Source organism: Bufo gargarizans, chromosome 6 (assembly GCF_014858855.1).
Source record: "Bufo gargarizans isolate SCDJY-AF-19 chromosome 6, ASM1485885v1, whole genome shotgun sequence".
In the NCBI taxonomy this organism is placed as follows: domain Eukaryota; kingdom Metazoa; phylum Chordata; class Amphibia; order Anura; family Bufonidae; genus Bufo; species Bufo gargarizans.
In genome coordinates this window covers 288,150,873-288,169,424 of record NC_058085.1, presented here as the reverse complement: position 1 = coordinate 288,169,424, position 18,552 = coordinate 288,150,873, and the positions used below count along the sequence as shown (strand labels likewise).

The following is an 18,552-nucleotide window of genomic DNA, read 5'->3' as shown; positions in this document are numbered from 1 at the left end:
GGATAACTTCAAATACACCTTTATTACAGAACATAAGCATCACAGAACCAGCATATGGTATCATGAGCAAATCTCCATTTAAAGGGGCTGTCTGGTTTAAAGAGGAAACCGGACAACTCAAGGGATCCACCTGTAGTAGAGAACAGATTATTACTTGCCTGACAGATCCTGCACGGCTGCTCTGGTTCTCCCGGCAGGGTACGTGACCGTGCCTCAGAAGTGCACTGAAGAGGCCTGTGACTGGCTGCAGCAGTCATCTGTTGTCAATGTAACACTACTGCTGCAGCAAGGAAACAGAGCCCTGCCAGCGGTGCAGGAACTGTCAGGTCTCCAGAGTTGTTCGGTTTCCTCCTAAAACTGGACAATGTTTAATTCCACATTTTTAAAAAAAAAACAACATACTCTGCGTGATATTTAACAGACTTTTTCCACCTCATTTCTATATATTTTTTATTTTTATATTTATAATTTATCCGGAGTCAGAGCTTAGTTTTCCCTGACCTGAGCGCTCAGCCGTTCCATGTTGAGTCTGTTGGTCAGCAGAGATTTGAAGTGGATTCACAGGGGAGGTGATTTAATAAAGGAGAGGAGATCCATCTTACCTATTCCAGTAATTTCTTTTTTAATCAGCTGCAGTTCCATGTGCTGAATTTTTATTCTGACAAGTAAGAAGTAAATTTTCCCAACAATGACATCTTTTAAGTGGTACCTATGAAGCAAAACAGGAGAGAACCTTTTTAACAAACAAAACAAAAAAAACAAAAAAATGAATTTGTGATGACAAAGTGAAAATATGAATATTTCTCTGATCATTTGGAATCCAGACGGAATGGAGGGCTGAAAGCGCGGAACTGCCCGAACCCTGACGGCATACCTGATGGTGACATGTAGCGGCCGCTCGGAAGAGTAAGTGCAGGCCCCGGAGAGCAGGACAGGTGAGGGGGGGGGGGGGGGGGGTAGAAGCACCCAAATAAAATAGAAAGAGGAACCTAGGCCAAGGAGGAGCGGGGGTTCGGGCGGTTTGGTGAGGGAAAAAACACTGGCCTTCCTCCCCAGGTAAACAGAGAGGCCCGTCTCCTACAGACACTAAGCTAAAACTGATTAGCTCAGTGTGTGCAGGAGAGGTATAGCCGAGACCCGGCAGCTGGTCCTCCACAATATGCAGGAGAAGGCATAGTCTAGTAATATGCCAACATGGCTGAAATATGCCTTTATAAATGTCTGATTACAATGATATTTAAAGTGTACCTAAACCTTCAGATATTTATTAAAACATTCTACATGTGAGGGAAATATTTGTTTTCCTATTGTGCTTTACAACCCGTACACAGCCGTGTCCAGGAGTATGGATTTCCCTGCTGCCGCACTGAGCGCTGTACAGCCTCACAATTTGGGCGTAGGGTTGACGACAGATTTCACAGGCTCCAGCAGCTAAAAAGTCCAAAGCAGTTTATTTTTCATCCAATAACTCAGTGACATCCAAGTTCAACAGTCACTTGTATAGTTCCACATCAAAATAATCGCCAACAAACTCCCTGCACGTCTGGGTTTTTGCCTCACCTAGACACAAGGTGAACACACAATCAGGCTCTCAGCCAACAGGTCAGTAGGTTCCAGGCTTTCAACACCGAATGAGCTTTTCTGCCCTGTTTATTCCCCCAGTAGCTACACCTGGGTTTGCCTGGGCCTATGGGAAATGGTTGTACTGGAGTGGGGAGGGAATGACAGATCCCACTACCACTCTACCCACCATTGGGTAAACAAATTCAGCCCATAAAACACTTAAAGAAAAGTCCCTCAGCAAGCCACACGCTTTAACGACCTAGCTTTCCTGGATTCTTTTAACCTCACCCATCTTAGCATTCTAGGTGAGATATACATCCCCTCCAGTACTTTTCCAGACACCATTTTACAACCGGTAGGGGCATCCATCGCTCCTCCTGCCTGTACCAGCACTGCTCTACTAAAGCCTGGCTTAGATGGGCTATTTCAGAATTAGCAGAGCAAGCACAGGCAGGAGGAGCGATGTGCTATGTCAGCCGCTACCCTGCTAGTAGCATGCATACCAGATCAGTACAGGGTATTAGAGTGGAGCAGGGCAGGAGCTCACATAGAATGTGCTATGTCAGGCTTTAGCTAAGCAGCGCTGGTACAGGCAGGAGGAGCAATGTACGCTCCTGTCTGTACAATGCTCAGTGCAGCAGCTATGGAATCCGTACTCCAGTACACAGCAATCTACAGGTTTATGGACTTCAAAGAGTAACAGGCACCTGAAAAGCAAAAAAAAAAAAAACAATATTGTATATATACACAAAATAGTATGTAATGTTACAAGTATTATTGCCCTCACATGTAGAATAAGTTTTATTAAAGTGTACCCAAAGTTTTAGGTACACTTTAAAAGGGTTGGCCACTGTGTATTTAAGACTACCCATACATGGTGTGACTATATGGCTTTTACGAATATAGCCTCTGTTGATATTCTGTGCCGTTTGAGCCCTTCTTAGGCAGATCTTCTGTGATGTCTGCATACCCTGTCCATAAGATGGCCGCTGATGGAGGGTCATGTGACCAGACGCACCACTCAGTCGCCCCAATTCAAACACACTGCGTCAGCACTAAATTCTAAACAGTCCAGACGGCAGGTGCAGTCCATATGGAGGTGATGTGTCTGGTCAGCAGTCATTTTATGGACAGGACCGCCATGTGAACAGCACAAAAGAATGGGCAAACCAAGGGACATACCTTATGAACCATAGAAAATGGTAAGGCTATATTAGCAAGTGCCATATAAGCATCTTACAAACACATTGGCCAACAGTAACCAAAAGGTGGCCAACCCCTTTAAGCCACATCCATAGCTATAAGGATACCACGTTCCTAAGGATTATTTGTGTGTAGAGAAAACAGTTCCATCTAATAGAGGTATGTCCTATGTGCGTTATTATTAGTACTCCCCTACTAATAGGATACAGACACGGACATACAACATGTACGAATATATCTCTGGAGAGTTTCAAAACTGGAGAGAAGTACTTTCCTCCACTCCACAGCAATGGTATTTCCTATATATTTTAAACTAATTATAAGCAGACACTAATGAATATTCTATTCCTAATCTGTTTCTATGTTTTTAATATTATTTTCTATACATGATCAAAGGGGCAGTCATCTTCCCGGAGCTGCAGTTTACAGCATTTAGACTTATGGTTTACAGCAGCCACATGAACAGTAGGAACCTGTAGACGGTAAAGGACTCAGACTCCTCAGGGAGAGCGTTGTGGGCATGCCCTGTGCAGAGGTCGTTAAGCAGGGAGCGGTCACCATAGTCTAGTGTGAATGGAGGAGCCTGTGTTGTATATTATCCTTCATTGTAATACTGTCTGTGATAATAAGATGACTGCTGAAAAGAGACCTGCACAGGACAGTTGTCCACCCATTATAAAGTTCAGTGGTTAGTGTAAAAACTGAAACTTATCTTAAAAAAAAAAAAAAAAAAAAAAAAAAAAAACAGCAACAATAAATCCTAATAAATATGTTAAACTTAAAAAAACAGATCCATTTACTGACCTTTTAATAAAGGTGATTAATCTTTCTACTTTGTGATCAGTGCGGTGTGTGTATTACAGTCTTTCTACTTTGTCATCATTGCGGTGTGTGTATTACAGTCTAGTTTGTCATCATTGCGGTGTGTGTATTACAGTCTAGTTTGTCATCAGTGCGGTGTGTGTATTACAGTCTAGTTTGTCATCAGTGCGGTGTGTGTATTACAGTCTAGTTTGTCATCAGTGCGGTGTGTGTATTACAGTCTAGTTTGTCATCAGTGCGGTGTGTGTATTACAGCAGATTCATGTTGGTATATTTTATTATTGGGACGTGCAGTGATAACGTAGAGCACTCACTTAGATTTGTTGTATTCAAATTCTATGTGCAAGCAGTCCTCGATCCCAACTTCCATTTTTATAGAGTTGTTGACATCTGGATATGTGGCAAGCTGGTGAACAATTAAGTCATACTCCTTCACCAAGTCTGTCAGACGTCTCACTATTGTCACCTTTAAGAAATACCTGCAAAACAACCAATTTGCCAATGAGCACTACTGATATAAGGCACGCCAACAATTTTTGCAGTGAGGCAGGCCACTGCCATTAGAGATTGCTCTTCTACAACAACGTTTCGGTAGATGGCATGTATTAAGTCTCTGCTGAATTTTTATTTTTTATAGTGCCTCATGGTGCCATTTCTTCCCCAGGTAAGTGATGCACTCATACCTGGTGGCCCTATGATGTAAAAGAAAACATGATTCATTACATCAGGCTGCCTTCTTCCAATGCCCCATGGTCCAGTTTTGATGCTCACTAGCCAGTGTAGGCCCTCTGACAGTGGTCAGCATCGGCACTCCGACCATTCTGAGTATATGTAGCCCCATACGAAGCCATCTGTGATGTACTTTGTGTTCTGATTACTTTCTATCATAGTTAGTATTAACTTCAACGATTAGTGCTCCAGTCGCTCTTCTGTGAGACCGGACCAGATGAGCTAGCTTTTGCTCCACATGCGCATTAATGTGGGCGGCCATGACCCTGTTGCTGGTTCCTCGCTTGTCCTACCTAAAAGACTTGTCACATTTTGTCATCTAGCCAGCAGACTTTGGTCTTCAGCTTCAAGAACTGACTTCTGGTTGGGCTTCCACGTTCAGGTTTATTGGGGGGACGTGTATAAAGGAATGGCTGAGTCTCCTCCTTTTGAATCCACTCTTGGCTTTGGCAATAAATACTGCATTAAAAACCTGGAAACCTAGTCTAAATGCATACCAAAGTGCTTTATCCTAGAACTGATGCCGGAGTAAAGTCCCATACATCCGAAGTGCGACAACTATATTGCACTGCGAACGCCAATACCTACCTTAATCTTACATTTGAACCTATGTAGGACTCGTATGGCTTCTCAACTTGCATGAATTCAAAATCATAACTTCTGCTTTGCGTCAGCTCCCCAGGCAGGGCTAATTCTTTGACAAGGTTTACAAACTCATGTGTATTGCTTTTATCATTGAAGAGTTCTAAAATAAAAAAAAGAAATACAGAAATAAAAAAATAAAATAAAAAAAGACATTTCGAATTTCAGTCTGGAACCATCTGTAGGAAGCAAGATTGCCTTAGACTTTATAAAATGTCTGTGGGCCAAAAATTGTGATATCCTATCGTTAATGACAACCCACAGCAGCAAGTGGCCACCATGTCAGGCGACGTGTTTTCATAATGGATCACACATCATGGTGCAGCTCAGCATACAAGGAGGGGTTGGGGGGGGGGGGGGGGGGGACACAGAAGATTGTGGAGGTGGTGTGGGAAAGAAATAAGTGAACTGTTTATTACACCATTTCTGGCCCACAAACCTCTATACATTAGAAAATGTGTGCGCTATTGCATCCACTGAACAGTACCCCAAAGTGACAACCAGGGGGGAAGCTTAAAAGGAACGCTAGGTTTGGGGCCACTAAAGCGTCATCATGTACTTATGCAGCTGCGGTTTAACGTTCTAAATCTGCCCATCAGAACTGGCTGTTTTGGAAATGATGTAGTAAAAGAACTCATCCATTACCGGAGAGGAGCGCGGAAGCTTTCAGCATATGCACGTTGCACAGATAAAGAGATGAAGTCGAAGGCAGTGTCCAATGATATGGGTAGTCCCTTCCTCAGCTTCCTCTGTGCAGTGCACCGGACACGTCTCGGGTAATGGATCCGTTTTTGTAATTCTGAAATGAAAGCTTCTAACAGGGGCATATGGGCAAATGACATACTGGTGGGTGACTGCCCCAACCTACTGAGGTGTTCCCTCTTAACTGCAAGTACTTCATGGTTTGGTGGCGACACATGTTGTGCATCACATGATCCCCGTCACCAGCTCTATGAAGGATTGCATCATTTCCATCTCCATACTTTAACACGTCTTGCACAGAGAGTTCCTCCTTAAAGCAACCGGCAGGCTCCTGCTTCCTAAGGCTTGGTATAGTTTGGCAATTTCCTGATAATTAGCTTTTTTCCCTTGGTGGTTTTGTAATCTCTATTTTATAATTATTCTGCCCTTGGTATAATGTAAATTATTTCCCCACCCCACTCTCCCTTCCAAATCCACACCACCCTTGTCTATATTATCTGTATAATATATAATCTGCCCTGGCAGAGAAGACTACTACTGGAGTTACCGTACCCGGCATAGGCAGATACCGCTGGATCCCCATCCACTATAATGGGATCCATCAGGTTTCCAGCATGAATGTCAGCTTTCTGCCCCCCCAAAAAAAAAATAAAAAAAAAAATCACTGCAGGCAGTGGTATTATTCTGGTAGAAAGTTCCTATTGATGCCGGAAACCCACTTGGATGTGAGCCTAGCCTTAAAGACGACCTGTCACCCTTCCAGACATGTCTGTTTAGGTGACTATCTGCATTCTCCATGTAACAACAATTCTGGAGCATCTATCTGTATGGCTCTATGCTGTGCCATTGCTCTGTTATTTCCACTAGAAGATTATAAATGAAATGCCAGCAGCTTGCAGTAAAGGTACAGAGGGGTGTTACAAGTTGGGAGTGTGTCCCTGCACAGTCTGACACGAGCAGCACTGATTGGACCGAGTCAGACACACCCACTATCGGTAACACCCAGCAGTACCTTTACAGCAGACTGCTGGCAATTTGTAAGTTTCTAGCAGGAATAATACAGGAGTGGCACAACATAGAGTAGAAAAAGAATAGATGCTCCAGAATGGTTATTACATGGGGGATACATGTAGTTACTAAAACAGAGATGTCAGGAGAGGTGACAGGTCCTTGTTAATTCTGCAGAGCTGCAATACCAGATAAACCGATGTACAAGAAAGGCGCTTTCTAGAGGGGCGGGGTTGGGTATAAACAGACCCTTTTCCTTTAGTCTCATTCAACCCCTATATGTTTTGAGTACAGTATGATCTAATGCATTGCTAGATCTTTTTTTGTAATGTGGTGACCTCTAAGTCTCCTGACTTCTTTCCCTTCAAATCATGGCACCCATTTCACCTGCAGAAGTGTCATGACCTGATGGGAGCACAGAGAAGTAAGGAGTCTCTGCATGTAAGCAGTGTGTGAGCATAATAATGTCCCAGTCAATGTTGGCTGAGGGTGCAGAACATGATGGGCTCATGTAGAAGAAATGAAGTCCTTCCTCGTGGCAACCAATCAGATCTCTTATTTTCTGAATTGCGGTAATAAAAAAAAAAAAATTGAAATCACTGTTTAAAAGGGCATCTAAACCTTTCCCTCAAGGAACAGAAGGTGTGGCGGTGCTTTTCGGAGCGCCCTGCACCTTCAGCATGCTCTGCTCTTGTAGCATCTGTACTCCACATGCATATCAATTATTTTACTACTGTTTCACAGACTTCCATACATAATTGAGAGATACGCAGTGTGTGAACACTGTATCCGAATGGCCATAATAACCTATCAATGTCAACTGTTCATGTGACCTCTGACAAGCTGTTCCACAAACCTACTCAATGTGACTTTCATTTACTGCCCGTCTTCTCCATACCGTATTCTACAGAACGGATATTATACAAGCTCACCGATTTGTCCAACAAACTCGATTCGTATTCCCTGGTGCTCTAGTCTTTTACCGGGTTGCTTGAAGACTATATTGACCTAGAAAGAAAAATAGTCTTTAGGGTCCCATTTTCTTAATTACGTCTTGCCAAGTTTTAAACGTCTGACCATTGGGTCCCCCACTCTATAATGCTGAGTACTGTGAGCATAGAGATGGAGTGACAGTGGATAGGCTACACCACTGTTCAATTCAGAGGGGATCCCAGTGGTTAGAGAGAGAAGAAGAAAAAAAAAAAAAAAAAAAAAAAAAAAAAGAGAGATTTTTGTACTTAACGTAAAATCTGTTTCTCTTCTGTTCATTGGGGAACACATGCTTGACCTTGGGTATAGTTATTGCCACTAGGAGGCGACACTAAGCACAAAAGTGAGCTCCTCCCTCCAGCTATACCCTTCCTACAGGGACTACATTTGTGCAAAAGCAAAAAAAAAAAAAAAAAAAAAAAAAAAAAGAAACACCACCACCACAGGAAAACCAAACTACGTACAAACCCAGAATCAAGCAGGCCACAACGAGGCCCGCAGACGGAGAAAATGGGTGGGAGCTGTGTACCCCAATGAACGGAGGAGAAACAGAATTTACGGTAAGTACAAAAATCTAGTTCTCTCATCCATATCATTGGGGGACACAGACTTGACCTTGGGATGTTACAGAGCAGTCCCAGGGGTGGGCCATAACGAAGAAGCCCTCCAGCCAATCAGAGAACCGCCGTCTGCAATACTCTACGCCCCAGAGAAGTGTCAGAGGATGCAAACGTGTGTACTCTGTAAAACTTGGAAAAGGTGTGTAAATATGACCAGGTAGACACCTTGCACACCTGAAGGGCTGAAGCCCCATGATGTACTGCCCAAGAGTCCCCCACTGCCCGAACAGAATGAGCAGTAACCCGGAATGGTGGGGCCCTGTCATTGCTGCAGTACGCTTCCACAATGGCCAAACAAATCAATCGGGAAATTGAAACTTTGGACACAGCCAGTCCTCTTCTTGGTCCCTCTGGAATGACAAATAGAGAATCCATCCGTCGGAAAGAGGACATCTGAGACAGATAGATGCAAGAGGGCCGAACCAAAACCAGAGTGTGGAGCGACTGTTCACAGGGATGAGACGGGACAGGACAAAAGGAAGGGAGAATGACCTCTTCATTGAGATGGAATGCTGACACGACCTTCGGAAGGAAAGAGTGGACAGAGCGAAAGACCACTTGCGTGCCATACTCTGCCTGGCCACGAGAATGACAGGCAGACCTTCAAACCTGATATTTCGGAGAAGACGCGGAATGAGTGGAAGAGAATGGAACAAGTAAGGAAACATGAACTGAGTCCACGGGATCACAAGGGTGTCTGAGACCCGAGCCAGAGGATCCTTGGACCTCGTCACAAAGGTCTCTACCTTGCGGTTGAAGCAGGAGGCCATGAGATCCACATCTGGCCGACCCCATCACTCGCAGATCGCGAGAAAGATCTGTGGATGAAGAGCCCATTCGCAGGGATCGAGTCTCTCTCGGCTGGGAAAGTTGGTGATACAGTTGTTGACCTGGGGATATGAACTGCCGACAGAGCTGGAACATGGCTCTCCGCCCAGGAGAGGACTGGCGCTGCTTCAGACATGGCTGCGGGGCTCCGGGTGCCACCCCGGTGGTTTAGAAATGCGACTGCCGTGGATTGGATTGAACCCAAACTGGATACCCTCGGAGACAGTCTGTCCATTAAACCAGAGAGACGAATGGCCCGCAATTCCAGAATATTGATCGGAAGTTGGCATTTCTCACGTGACCAGGATCCCTAGACTGAGCGATTGTCCATAACTCCTCCCCCCCAACCCCAGAGACTGGCATCCGTTGTCAACACTATCCAACAGAGGGGAAGGAAGGAAGGAGCGGCCCGATGTGAGCTTCGGAGACATCAGCCTGGAATAACGGACCCTTGATCAGGATATCGTCCAAGTAAGGAATCGCCACTATCCCCCCCTAGTATGAAGCAGAGCCATGACTGAGGCCAGAATCTTGGTAAAGACTCTGGGAGCTGTGGCAAGACCGAACAGAAGGGCCACAAACTGGTAATGAAAAGGTCCCACTGCGAACCGAAGAAATTTCTGGTGACCGACACAAATGGGAACATGGAGGTAGGCGTCCAAGATGTCTATCGAGGACAGGTATTCCCCCGCAGGGACTCCATTCGGAAGCGGCGGAGTTGAAGGAATCGGTTGAGGGCTTTGAGGTCTAGGATTGGATTAGAATCTGCAAAAACGGCCTTGAGGCGGAACCGGGACAATCACTCCCTGCCGCAGAAGGGAGAGAATAGCCTGAAAAAAGGAATTGGCAGCGGAGGGAGAGGTCGGAGGGGACGAGCAAAATAACCGGGGAGGAGGTGGGGGATCGGAACTCCAGTTTGTAACCCTCCGATATGACTTCTCGCACCCAGGCATCGGAGACCTGAGCTAGCCAGACATACTGGAACAGATAAAGACGACCTCCCACTCGACTGGGGGGCGCCAGAGGACACCAGTCATGCAGAGGAGGACTTGGGGGTATAGGGCTTGGAGCCCTGCTGGTGAGGACGCCAGGGAGGGCGAGGCTTGAAAGATGGTTTGCGCTTCTGCTCTGGAGCAGATTTGTCAGTTGGCCGCTTCGGGATGGAGGAACTGCAAAAGGGCCAAAATAGAGGTCTGCGCTTTTTAGATCTGTTGAGGCGCATCCTGCTCTCGGGCAAATGGGTTCTTTTACCCCCTGTAGCATCAGAGAATCTCATCCAGACGCTTGCCGAAGAGTCTGCTACCTGCAAAGGGGAGGGACGTCAAGGCCCATTTAGAAGCATTATCCGCGGCCCAGCAAAAAAGCCGATACGGCAAATAGCCACCAAAAAGGCCGAAGAGCAGGCCAAAAGCCTGGCCACGTCCAGAGAGGCCTCACAGATGTAAGAGCTGGCGTGGGAAAGTTGCACTGCAATATCCCAAAGTTCCTCTGGGGAGTCCCCAAAGACGAGGCCCTGACGTAGCTTGTTTGCCCACTCGGTCATATCCTTACTAACCCATGTCGAGGGAAAAAATTGAATTCATGCCCCCATAATGGAGCCGGCTGGCCGCAAAAAAGAAAAGGGAGCACATCAATTGACTCCCCAGGACTCTCCCCCACACCCCCATTACACCTGTCACGCCCCAGGAGCCCTGGCGAGCGGAGCGGAAGTAGGCCGCAGTAGAAGCCGGGGTCTCAATTTACAAGCTGCCCCAGCGGAGGAGAATAGCGGAACTCCGCATGAAACAGGTGGGGGGCAGGCTAGGGTGGGGATTTAAGGCCCAGATAGAAGCTTGGAAAATACAGAGGGCTTCCCTTCACCCCACCCCCACAGGAGAGCTGACATGCAGCTGTTAACTCTTTCCCCACCTGGGCAGAGGGCCGCCACACCGGAACAGAGGGGACTTATTGTGGGCAGCCGTGGTGACCCAAAGGCTGGCGGGATGCAGAGGCTTTAAGAACCTCTGGTCCTCCTTGTCTTCTGGAGACCGGGAAGGAGCAGCGGGCTTGGGACCCCCTGGTCTCCCGTCTTCTGGGTGGGAGTGCAGGCAGCTAGGACTGCCTGTAATCCCGCTGGAAGAAAGAAAAAAGGAGAAAATAAATAAAAATCAGCAGACCTGCAAAGCAGGGAAGGTCTGCCTCCTACGGACACCAAGCTAAAACTGTTTTAGCTTAGTCCCTGTAGGAAGGGTATAGCTGGAGGGAGGCGCTCACACTTTTGTGCTTAGCGTCGCCTCCTAGTGGCAATAGCTATACCCAAGGTCAAGCCTGTGTCCCCCAATGATACGGATGAGAAATGATGTTTAGCCCAAAATGAGTAAAATGCCATCATAAAATAAATTTCCCCCGAAAGTGTTCATAGGCTTTAAATGGGTTCTCTGGGAATGATTTAAAATGGTCCTAGAACGTGAGCAGAGCTGATTACCTCCACTTGCAGAGTGTGTGTGGGGGGGGGGGGGGGGGGGGGCTCACTACGCCCTGGCACTTGCATAGACTACATATTGGTGAGCGCTCCTGTTAGGCTGCTCGCTCAGCCATGACTGCATATCATAGGCAGGATCACATAATTATCACCTATTGTAGAGCAGTGTAGTGAAGAAGCTCAGCACCAGCACTCATGTAGACAGAACGTCCATTCTCTAGAAGTCCAGAAAACCACTGTCTGTCATAGTGGAGCTCCACGCAGAACTGTTCATACATAGGCCGTGGCGTCACCAAAGCTTCAATCTATTTAAGGCTGCTTTTACGGTGTTTGGTTAGTCATTTCTAGGGATGAGCAAATCGACTTCGGATGAAACATCCAAAGTCGATTCGCATAACACTTCGTTATGACTTCTCGCATAACAAAGTATTAGTATGCATTGGCTCCGATGAGCCGTTATCATCACTTTGCGAAGTCTCACAAGACTTCGGGTAGTAACTTCAGAAATTAGTTTCTACGGTTAAAAACCTTTTACCGAACTCTGTTTCGGTTCCAATATAATGCTATGCGACCCCAGCAGTGCTGGAAGATCAGGCCGGGTGCTGCGCTGCAAGTCTGGAGCGTGACACCCGCTTGTATAAAAGGGGCCTGTGTTAGTTTATCCCCAACGTACAAGCTGAACATAGGATAAAATTGTGGTATGAATGCAGTGTTATACCGAAATAGCTATGCTTTCCACATTTCCTATCACAGTGGTGCTTACCTTTCCAGCTACTGACTCCCCATCGTAGAACAAGAAGTGTTTTTCAATTTTGCCTTCTTCAGTTTTAATCTCAGAAAGCTTCCTGGATTCTGCATCATTGAGCGCAACTTCAATCTCACAAATTGGACCAAATAAACCACTCAGAAAACTCTGTGGAAAAGTAAGAAGTTAAATATCTGCAATCATTTACACCTCTGCAAGAAGGCCAATACTCTAGACCAGGGATGCTCAACCTGCAGCCCTCCAGCTGTTGTAAAACTACAACTCCCATCATGCCCTGCTATAGGCTGATAGGTGTAGGCTGTCCAGGCATGCTGGGAGCTGTAGTTTTGCAACAGCTGGAGGGCCGCAGGTTGAGCATCCCTGCTCTAGGCTGACCACAAATGATGTACTAGACACTAAAGGCCTGTTCACACAGATGGGATTTGCCTTTGGATGTGTTCTCAGGAGCCGGTACATGCACAGACAAAAGCGTGGTGAAAAACTGTATACATTCATCAATATTTAAAGGGGTTTTACAGCATTTAAGAGATAGTCTATGCTCAGGATAGGTCATCACTTGCTGATCTGTGGGGGGTTTGATATCAATAATTTGTCACCGGAGCTACAAAGCACCAACATTGTAGAACAGGCCATCAATATGTACATCCTGGAAAACATTTTACTCATTTTTGGCAAAAAATAATTTTTTCTATTGGCCTTTAATAAAAATATTGAGCCCTTCTGTCCCAAAGGGTAAACAGTTTTTCTGTGTTGACAGGTACTTTCACTGTGTGCCTGGACATCTAATAAACCTCCTCTCTAAACTACTGAGATGTCAAACACTTATTTAGGATCCATTCAGACATCCGTATGAATGGGCCAGATCCGTTCCGCAATTATGCGGAACAGGTGCGGACCCATTCATTTTCAATGGGGCCGGAAAAGATGCGGACAGCACACAGTGTGCTGTCCGCATCTGCACTTCCGTTGCTCCACAAAAACAGAGCATGTCCTATTCTTGTCCGCAGCTGCGGACAAGAATAAGAATTCTCTATATAGTGATGGCGATGTGCGGTGTCCATGTTTTGCAGTCTGCAATTTGGGGACCGCAAAACACTACGGACATCTGAATGGACCCTTAACCACATTCTTATCAGTAAGATAAGGATTAAGCTATGATGAGTGTTTATAAAGTCAGAGATAAGGAGTCCCTCAGCTCCTGGTCTGACTGAAAAGACAGAAAATACAAAGGGTGCTACTAGAGCAATGCTCGTGATCAGTGGGGGTCCCTGCTGTAGACACCCCCCCCCCCAATGTAAGAGTTATCCACTATCCACATAACAGTGTAACTCTGATACTATTTTAACTCCCAATACGCCTTATGGTCAGTGTACGGTGGGAGTTCTAGTTCTGCAACTGCTGGAGAGCCGCAGGGAGGAGGTCTTCTGCTGTAATGTGATCTGCTCCTATGTGGTCCTCACAACGACTGTTTGAGGTACGTTCACACGGGGCAGACTTGTTTGGGTCCGCATACGAGCGACCGTTTTAGCGGACCTATTTTGGGGCCGCAAAAGATGCAGACAGCACTCCGTGTGCTGTCCGCATCCATGGCTCCGTTCCACTGCCCTGTTAAAAAAATATAACATGGCATTTATATTGCCGGAGCCCGTTCGGTTGATTGCGGAAGGCAACAATGGCGGCTTCCGTTTTATGCGGATCCACAGTTTGCAGACCGCAAAAAACGGCATGGCCATGTGCATGAGGCCTTAGGCAAATGTATCATGGATTTTTCATAAAAACGTGTAGCAGAAATCACACAAGGCATACAAATCTCTTACCATTTAGGTGCTAAAAATCCACAACGAATGAACTACAATGAAAAACATTTGCCTAAAGTAAATCTGCCCCGTGTGAACATACCTCAAACAGTCCTTGTGAGGACCACATAGGAGCAGATCACATTACAGCAGAGGACTCCTCTCTGCGGCTCTCCAGCAGTTGCTAGAACGCCCACCATGCACTGACTAAGGCATAATGGGAGTTAAAATAGTATCAGAGTTACACTTATGTGGATAGTGGATAACTCTTACATTGGGGGGGGGGGCGGTCTACAGCAGGGACCCCCACTGATCACAAAAAACAGGGGCCCGTACACCCAAACAGGGATTCACTTCTAGGAGCAGCCACGAGCTGGCCACTCCATTCATTTTTTTTTTGGGGGGGGGGGGGGGGGGACTACAATACAATAATAAGAAATATTGCCTCCAAAAGGTGTACATAGCCTTTAACTCTCTGAAAAAACCCTGCAGGGTACAGTCATGCTGCAGATTTCCCCCTGTGCACTAGAAAGGGTGAAATCTGTAGTGGATATGCGCAGCAGGAATCGACAGGCTGCTAGCTTGAAATCCACACTAAAGGTTATTGCAGATTTATTTTCATTTTTTTGCATCTTGTACTGTAAAACGTTGTGGATTTTCTGCACCCAATTGGTAAGATATCTGTATGCCACGTGTGAACATACCCTTAAAGGAGTTGTCCCATCTGGGACTTCTGTGGCATATCGCTAGGACATACAGTCCTGATCAAAAGTTTAAGACCACTTGAAAAATGGCAAAAAAATCCTATTTAGCATGGCTGGATCTTAACAAGGTTCCAAGTAGAGCTTCAACATGCAACACGAAGAAATGAGAGTGAGACAAAACATTTTTTGAGCATTCAATTTAATGAAAACAACGAATAAACTGAAACAGGCTGTTTTTCAGCTGATCAAAAGTTTAGGACCACATGCCTTTAAAAGGCCAAATCTGTGCAAAGATGTGGATTCATTGTCATTTTCTGTCAGGTAGACACACGTTGTGATGGCCAGGGCAAAAAAAACTCCCTTTTTTAAACGTGGTCGGGTTGTTGAACTGCATAATCAGGGTCTCTCACAGCGCGCCATCGCTGCTGAGGTGGGACGCAGTAAGGCAGTCATTTGGACTTTCTTAAATGATCCTGAGGGTTATGGAACAAAAAAAGTCAAATGGAAGACCCAAACAAATGTCATCAGCACTGAGCCGGAGGATCCAATTGGCTGTCCGTCAAGACACTGGACGATCCTCGACCCAAATTAAAGCCCTTACTAGTGCTGACTGCAGCCCCATAACCATCAGACAGCATCTGAGACTGAAGGGCTTCAAAAACAAAAAACGTCTTCAAAGACCTCGTCTCCTTGAACGCCATAGAACTGCTCATTTGAACTTTGCAAGAGAGCACCAAACATGGGACATTCAAAGGTGGAAGAAAGTTTTATTCTCCGATGAGAAAAAATGTAACCTTAATGGTCCTGATGGTTTCCAACGTTACTGGCATGACAAGCAGATCCCACCTGAGATGTTTTCTACACGCCACAGTGGAGGGGGCGCCATAATGGTCTGGGGTGCTTTTTCCTTCAGTGGAACAATGGAGCTTCAGGAAGTGCAGGGGCGTCAAATGGCCGCTGGCTATGTCCAGATGTTGCAGAGAGCATTCCTCATGACTGAGGGCCCTCGTCTGTGTGGTAACGACTGGGTTTTTCAACAGGACAACGCTACAGTACACAAGGACAAGGGACTTCTTCCAGGAGAATAACATCACTCTTTTGGCCCATCCTGCGTGTTCCCCTGATCTAAATCTAATTGAGAACCTTTGGGGATGGATGGCAAGGGAAGTTTACAAAAATGGACAACAGTTCCAGACAGTAGATGGCCTTCATGCGGCCGTCTTCACCACTTGGAGAAATGTTCCCACTCACCTCATGGAAACGCTTGCATCAAGCATGCCGAAACAATAACGGCGGAGCTACTACTCATTACCGAGTTCATGTTTGGAGGTTGGATTTCTGTTTTTTTTTTGGGGGGGGGGGGGGGGGGTGTTAGTTTTTTTTTTGGTGGTGTGGTCCTAAACTTTTGATCAGCTGAAAAACAGCCTGTTTCAGTTTATTCGTTGTTTTCATTAAATTGAATGCTCAAAACATGTTTTGTCTCACTCCCATTTCTTCTTGTTGCATGTTGAAGCTCTACTTGGAACCTTGTTAAGATCCAGCCATGCTAAATAGGATTTTTTTGCCATTTTTCAAGTGGTCTTAAACTTTTGATCAGGACTGTACCATGAGGGTCCAGCTACACAGAGACAAGAAAGTCGCACGACACAAAAAGGCCCGACTACATGGTGACCAGTGCTGTACAACATTTGATATGATATATTTTAGTGGTGCTGCATTGCAATATGGTGCGCGACAGTAGCGGAAAATCCGACATGGACTGTGGCTTCGCAGGATGCAGCATGTTGCATTGCAACAACATTGAAAGGCATTCAATGAAATGTTGCTGCGTAGCTGGACTCAGCAGCGACATGCTCACAAGCACCGTGATGTGCCAATTGGGGACACATCACTGCTGAGGCCAGTCATTGGCTGCAGCTGCGTACCTGCCCTTGTCCATGTGGAGACCAGAAGGGCAGTGAAGACAGCTTTGGAGCCACAGAGATCAAACGGAGCAGCAGGTAAGTAAGATCTTTCTAACAGGTACCACCTTGGGGAGGTGATAAAGGGTATATAAACCTTTACTGAAACCACATAGGTGCAGCAGCGCTTCTCACAGCATTTTGCACCTTCGGTTTCAGCGCCCCGCTTGGCTTTTCTAGCGTTTAGAGTACAGATTCTATATACCAGGGATCAGCAACCTCCAGCACTGCAGCTCATACTACGACTCCCAGCATGCACACTTGCTTGGCTGTTCTTGGAACTCCCACAGACTGACGTGGATGAGGTCCTCCAGCAAACACCACGTCTCCTTCATTGCTTGCCAAGCACCGTGCCATGCATCTGGTAGTGGCTGTGCCTGGTACATTCAGGTGGAGGGGAGTGAGCTGCAATATTAGGCAGAGCCGGGAAGGAGACCCGATGCTCCAGGCCTTCATTCATCTGACCTGGATTAGCTCCACGAGGAGCCACTGTGGAGTCATCAGCAGAGGTTCAGCTTGGGATTTCTGCTACACATTTTTATGAAAAATTCATGATGCATTTGCCTAAGGTGAATTTGCCCCGTGTGAACATACCTCAGTCCTTGTGAGGACCACATCGGAGCAGAGGACTCCTCCCTGCGGCTCTCCAGCAGTTGCAGAACTAGAACTCCCACCGTGCACTGACCATCAGGCATAATGGGAGTATCAGAGTTACATTGTTATGTGGATAACTAACATTGGTGGGGGTTCTACAGCAGGGACCCCCACTGATCATGAGACCAGGGGCCCGTACCTCCGAGCAGCCAGGCGCATGCCCAACTGGCCACTCCGTTCATTTCAGGGGGGCCGCAAAGGCTACGGGGCCCCTGTTCTCGTGACCGTGTAGGACCCCCGCCAATCTAATAGTTATCCCTTATCCTGTAGAACAAGGTAACCGAAACACCCCCTTAAGCCACAGGTTGGAACGTGGGAAAAATCCAAAAACATCCGTACAGAAGGCTGATAACTGTGAGGGAGAGCATACATGGACTACTACTCCTCTCCTCCGTACCTCACCTGCGGGGACAGAGTAGTCACCCACCGGCTGAGACCCCCTCCATGTCCTCCCATCTGGGGGCCCGGGGTCCTGCCCTCAACCCTCCCCAGTGCTGCCCACTCATCCCGGGCACAGAAGTTTCCGGAGCCGTGCAGGACACTGGGTGGAAGTCGTAGTCGGCCTCCAGGGCAGCGTCACGCGTCTATGGGAAGTTCTCCGTACTTGGCCCCGGGTGTGATGACAGCTCAGGCCGTCCCGCCCCGTACTAGGCCTCGGCGCATCCCCGGCCTATCCCCGTGCACGCCGCTCTGCTCCGCCCTGCCCCCGGTCTCCAGAGGACGCGGCTCCCCGCCAGAGTCTCCGGACACTCACCATCTTCTCCCACCGAGCAGACTAGACCCTCCGCACCGACCGCACAGCTCCACCCGCTGCCGCCGTCACGTGACTCCGGGGGGCGGATACCGCCTGACGCCACGAATCCCCTGTGACCCGTCAGCTGACCGGAGAACCGCGTGATGTGCACGACGGAGAGGCGGCAGTGTGGGGCGCTGGATGACGGGAGAGCGGCTTCTGGTCACCCGGGGCCGCGGGCTTGTACAGCAGCCATTTAAAGGGGAGAGTCAGATGTGTGTAAAGTCTGGAGTCCCACATTCTCCGCCGCCTGTCTTGGGTACATTCACACCACCGTGTGTAATCCTTTCCGTTTTGCTGTCCGCAAATA

General features: G+C 47.0%; 1 protein-coding gene across 1 annotated transcript in view; it reads right to left on the bottom strand.

Moving 5' to 3' along the window:
- Positions 1-18,351, bottom strand: part of VPS26A (VPS26, retromer complex component A) — a 31,045-nt gene extending 12,694 nt beyond the window's left edge. Inside the window, exons 1-6 of the mRNA XM_044299153.1 lie at positions 18,204-18,351; positions 12,332-12,481; positions 7,602-7,677; positions 4,906-5,062; positions 3,903-4,067; positions 603-709 (exon numbers count right to left, since the gene is read on the bottom strand). Of these exons, the coding sequence (XP_044155088.1) occupies positions 603-709; positions 3,903-4,067; positions 4,906-5,062; positions 7,602-7,677; positions 12,332-12,481; positions 18,204-18,206 (658 nt within the window). The 5' untranslated portion in view covers positions 18,207-18,351. The remainder of the gene's footprint in view (positions 1-602; positions 710-3,902; positions 4,068-4,905; positions 5,063-7,601; positions 7,678-12,331; positions 12,482-18,203) is intronic.
- Positions 18,352-18,552: the final 201 nt, after the last annotated feature.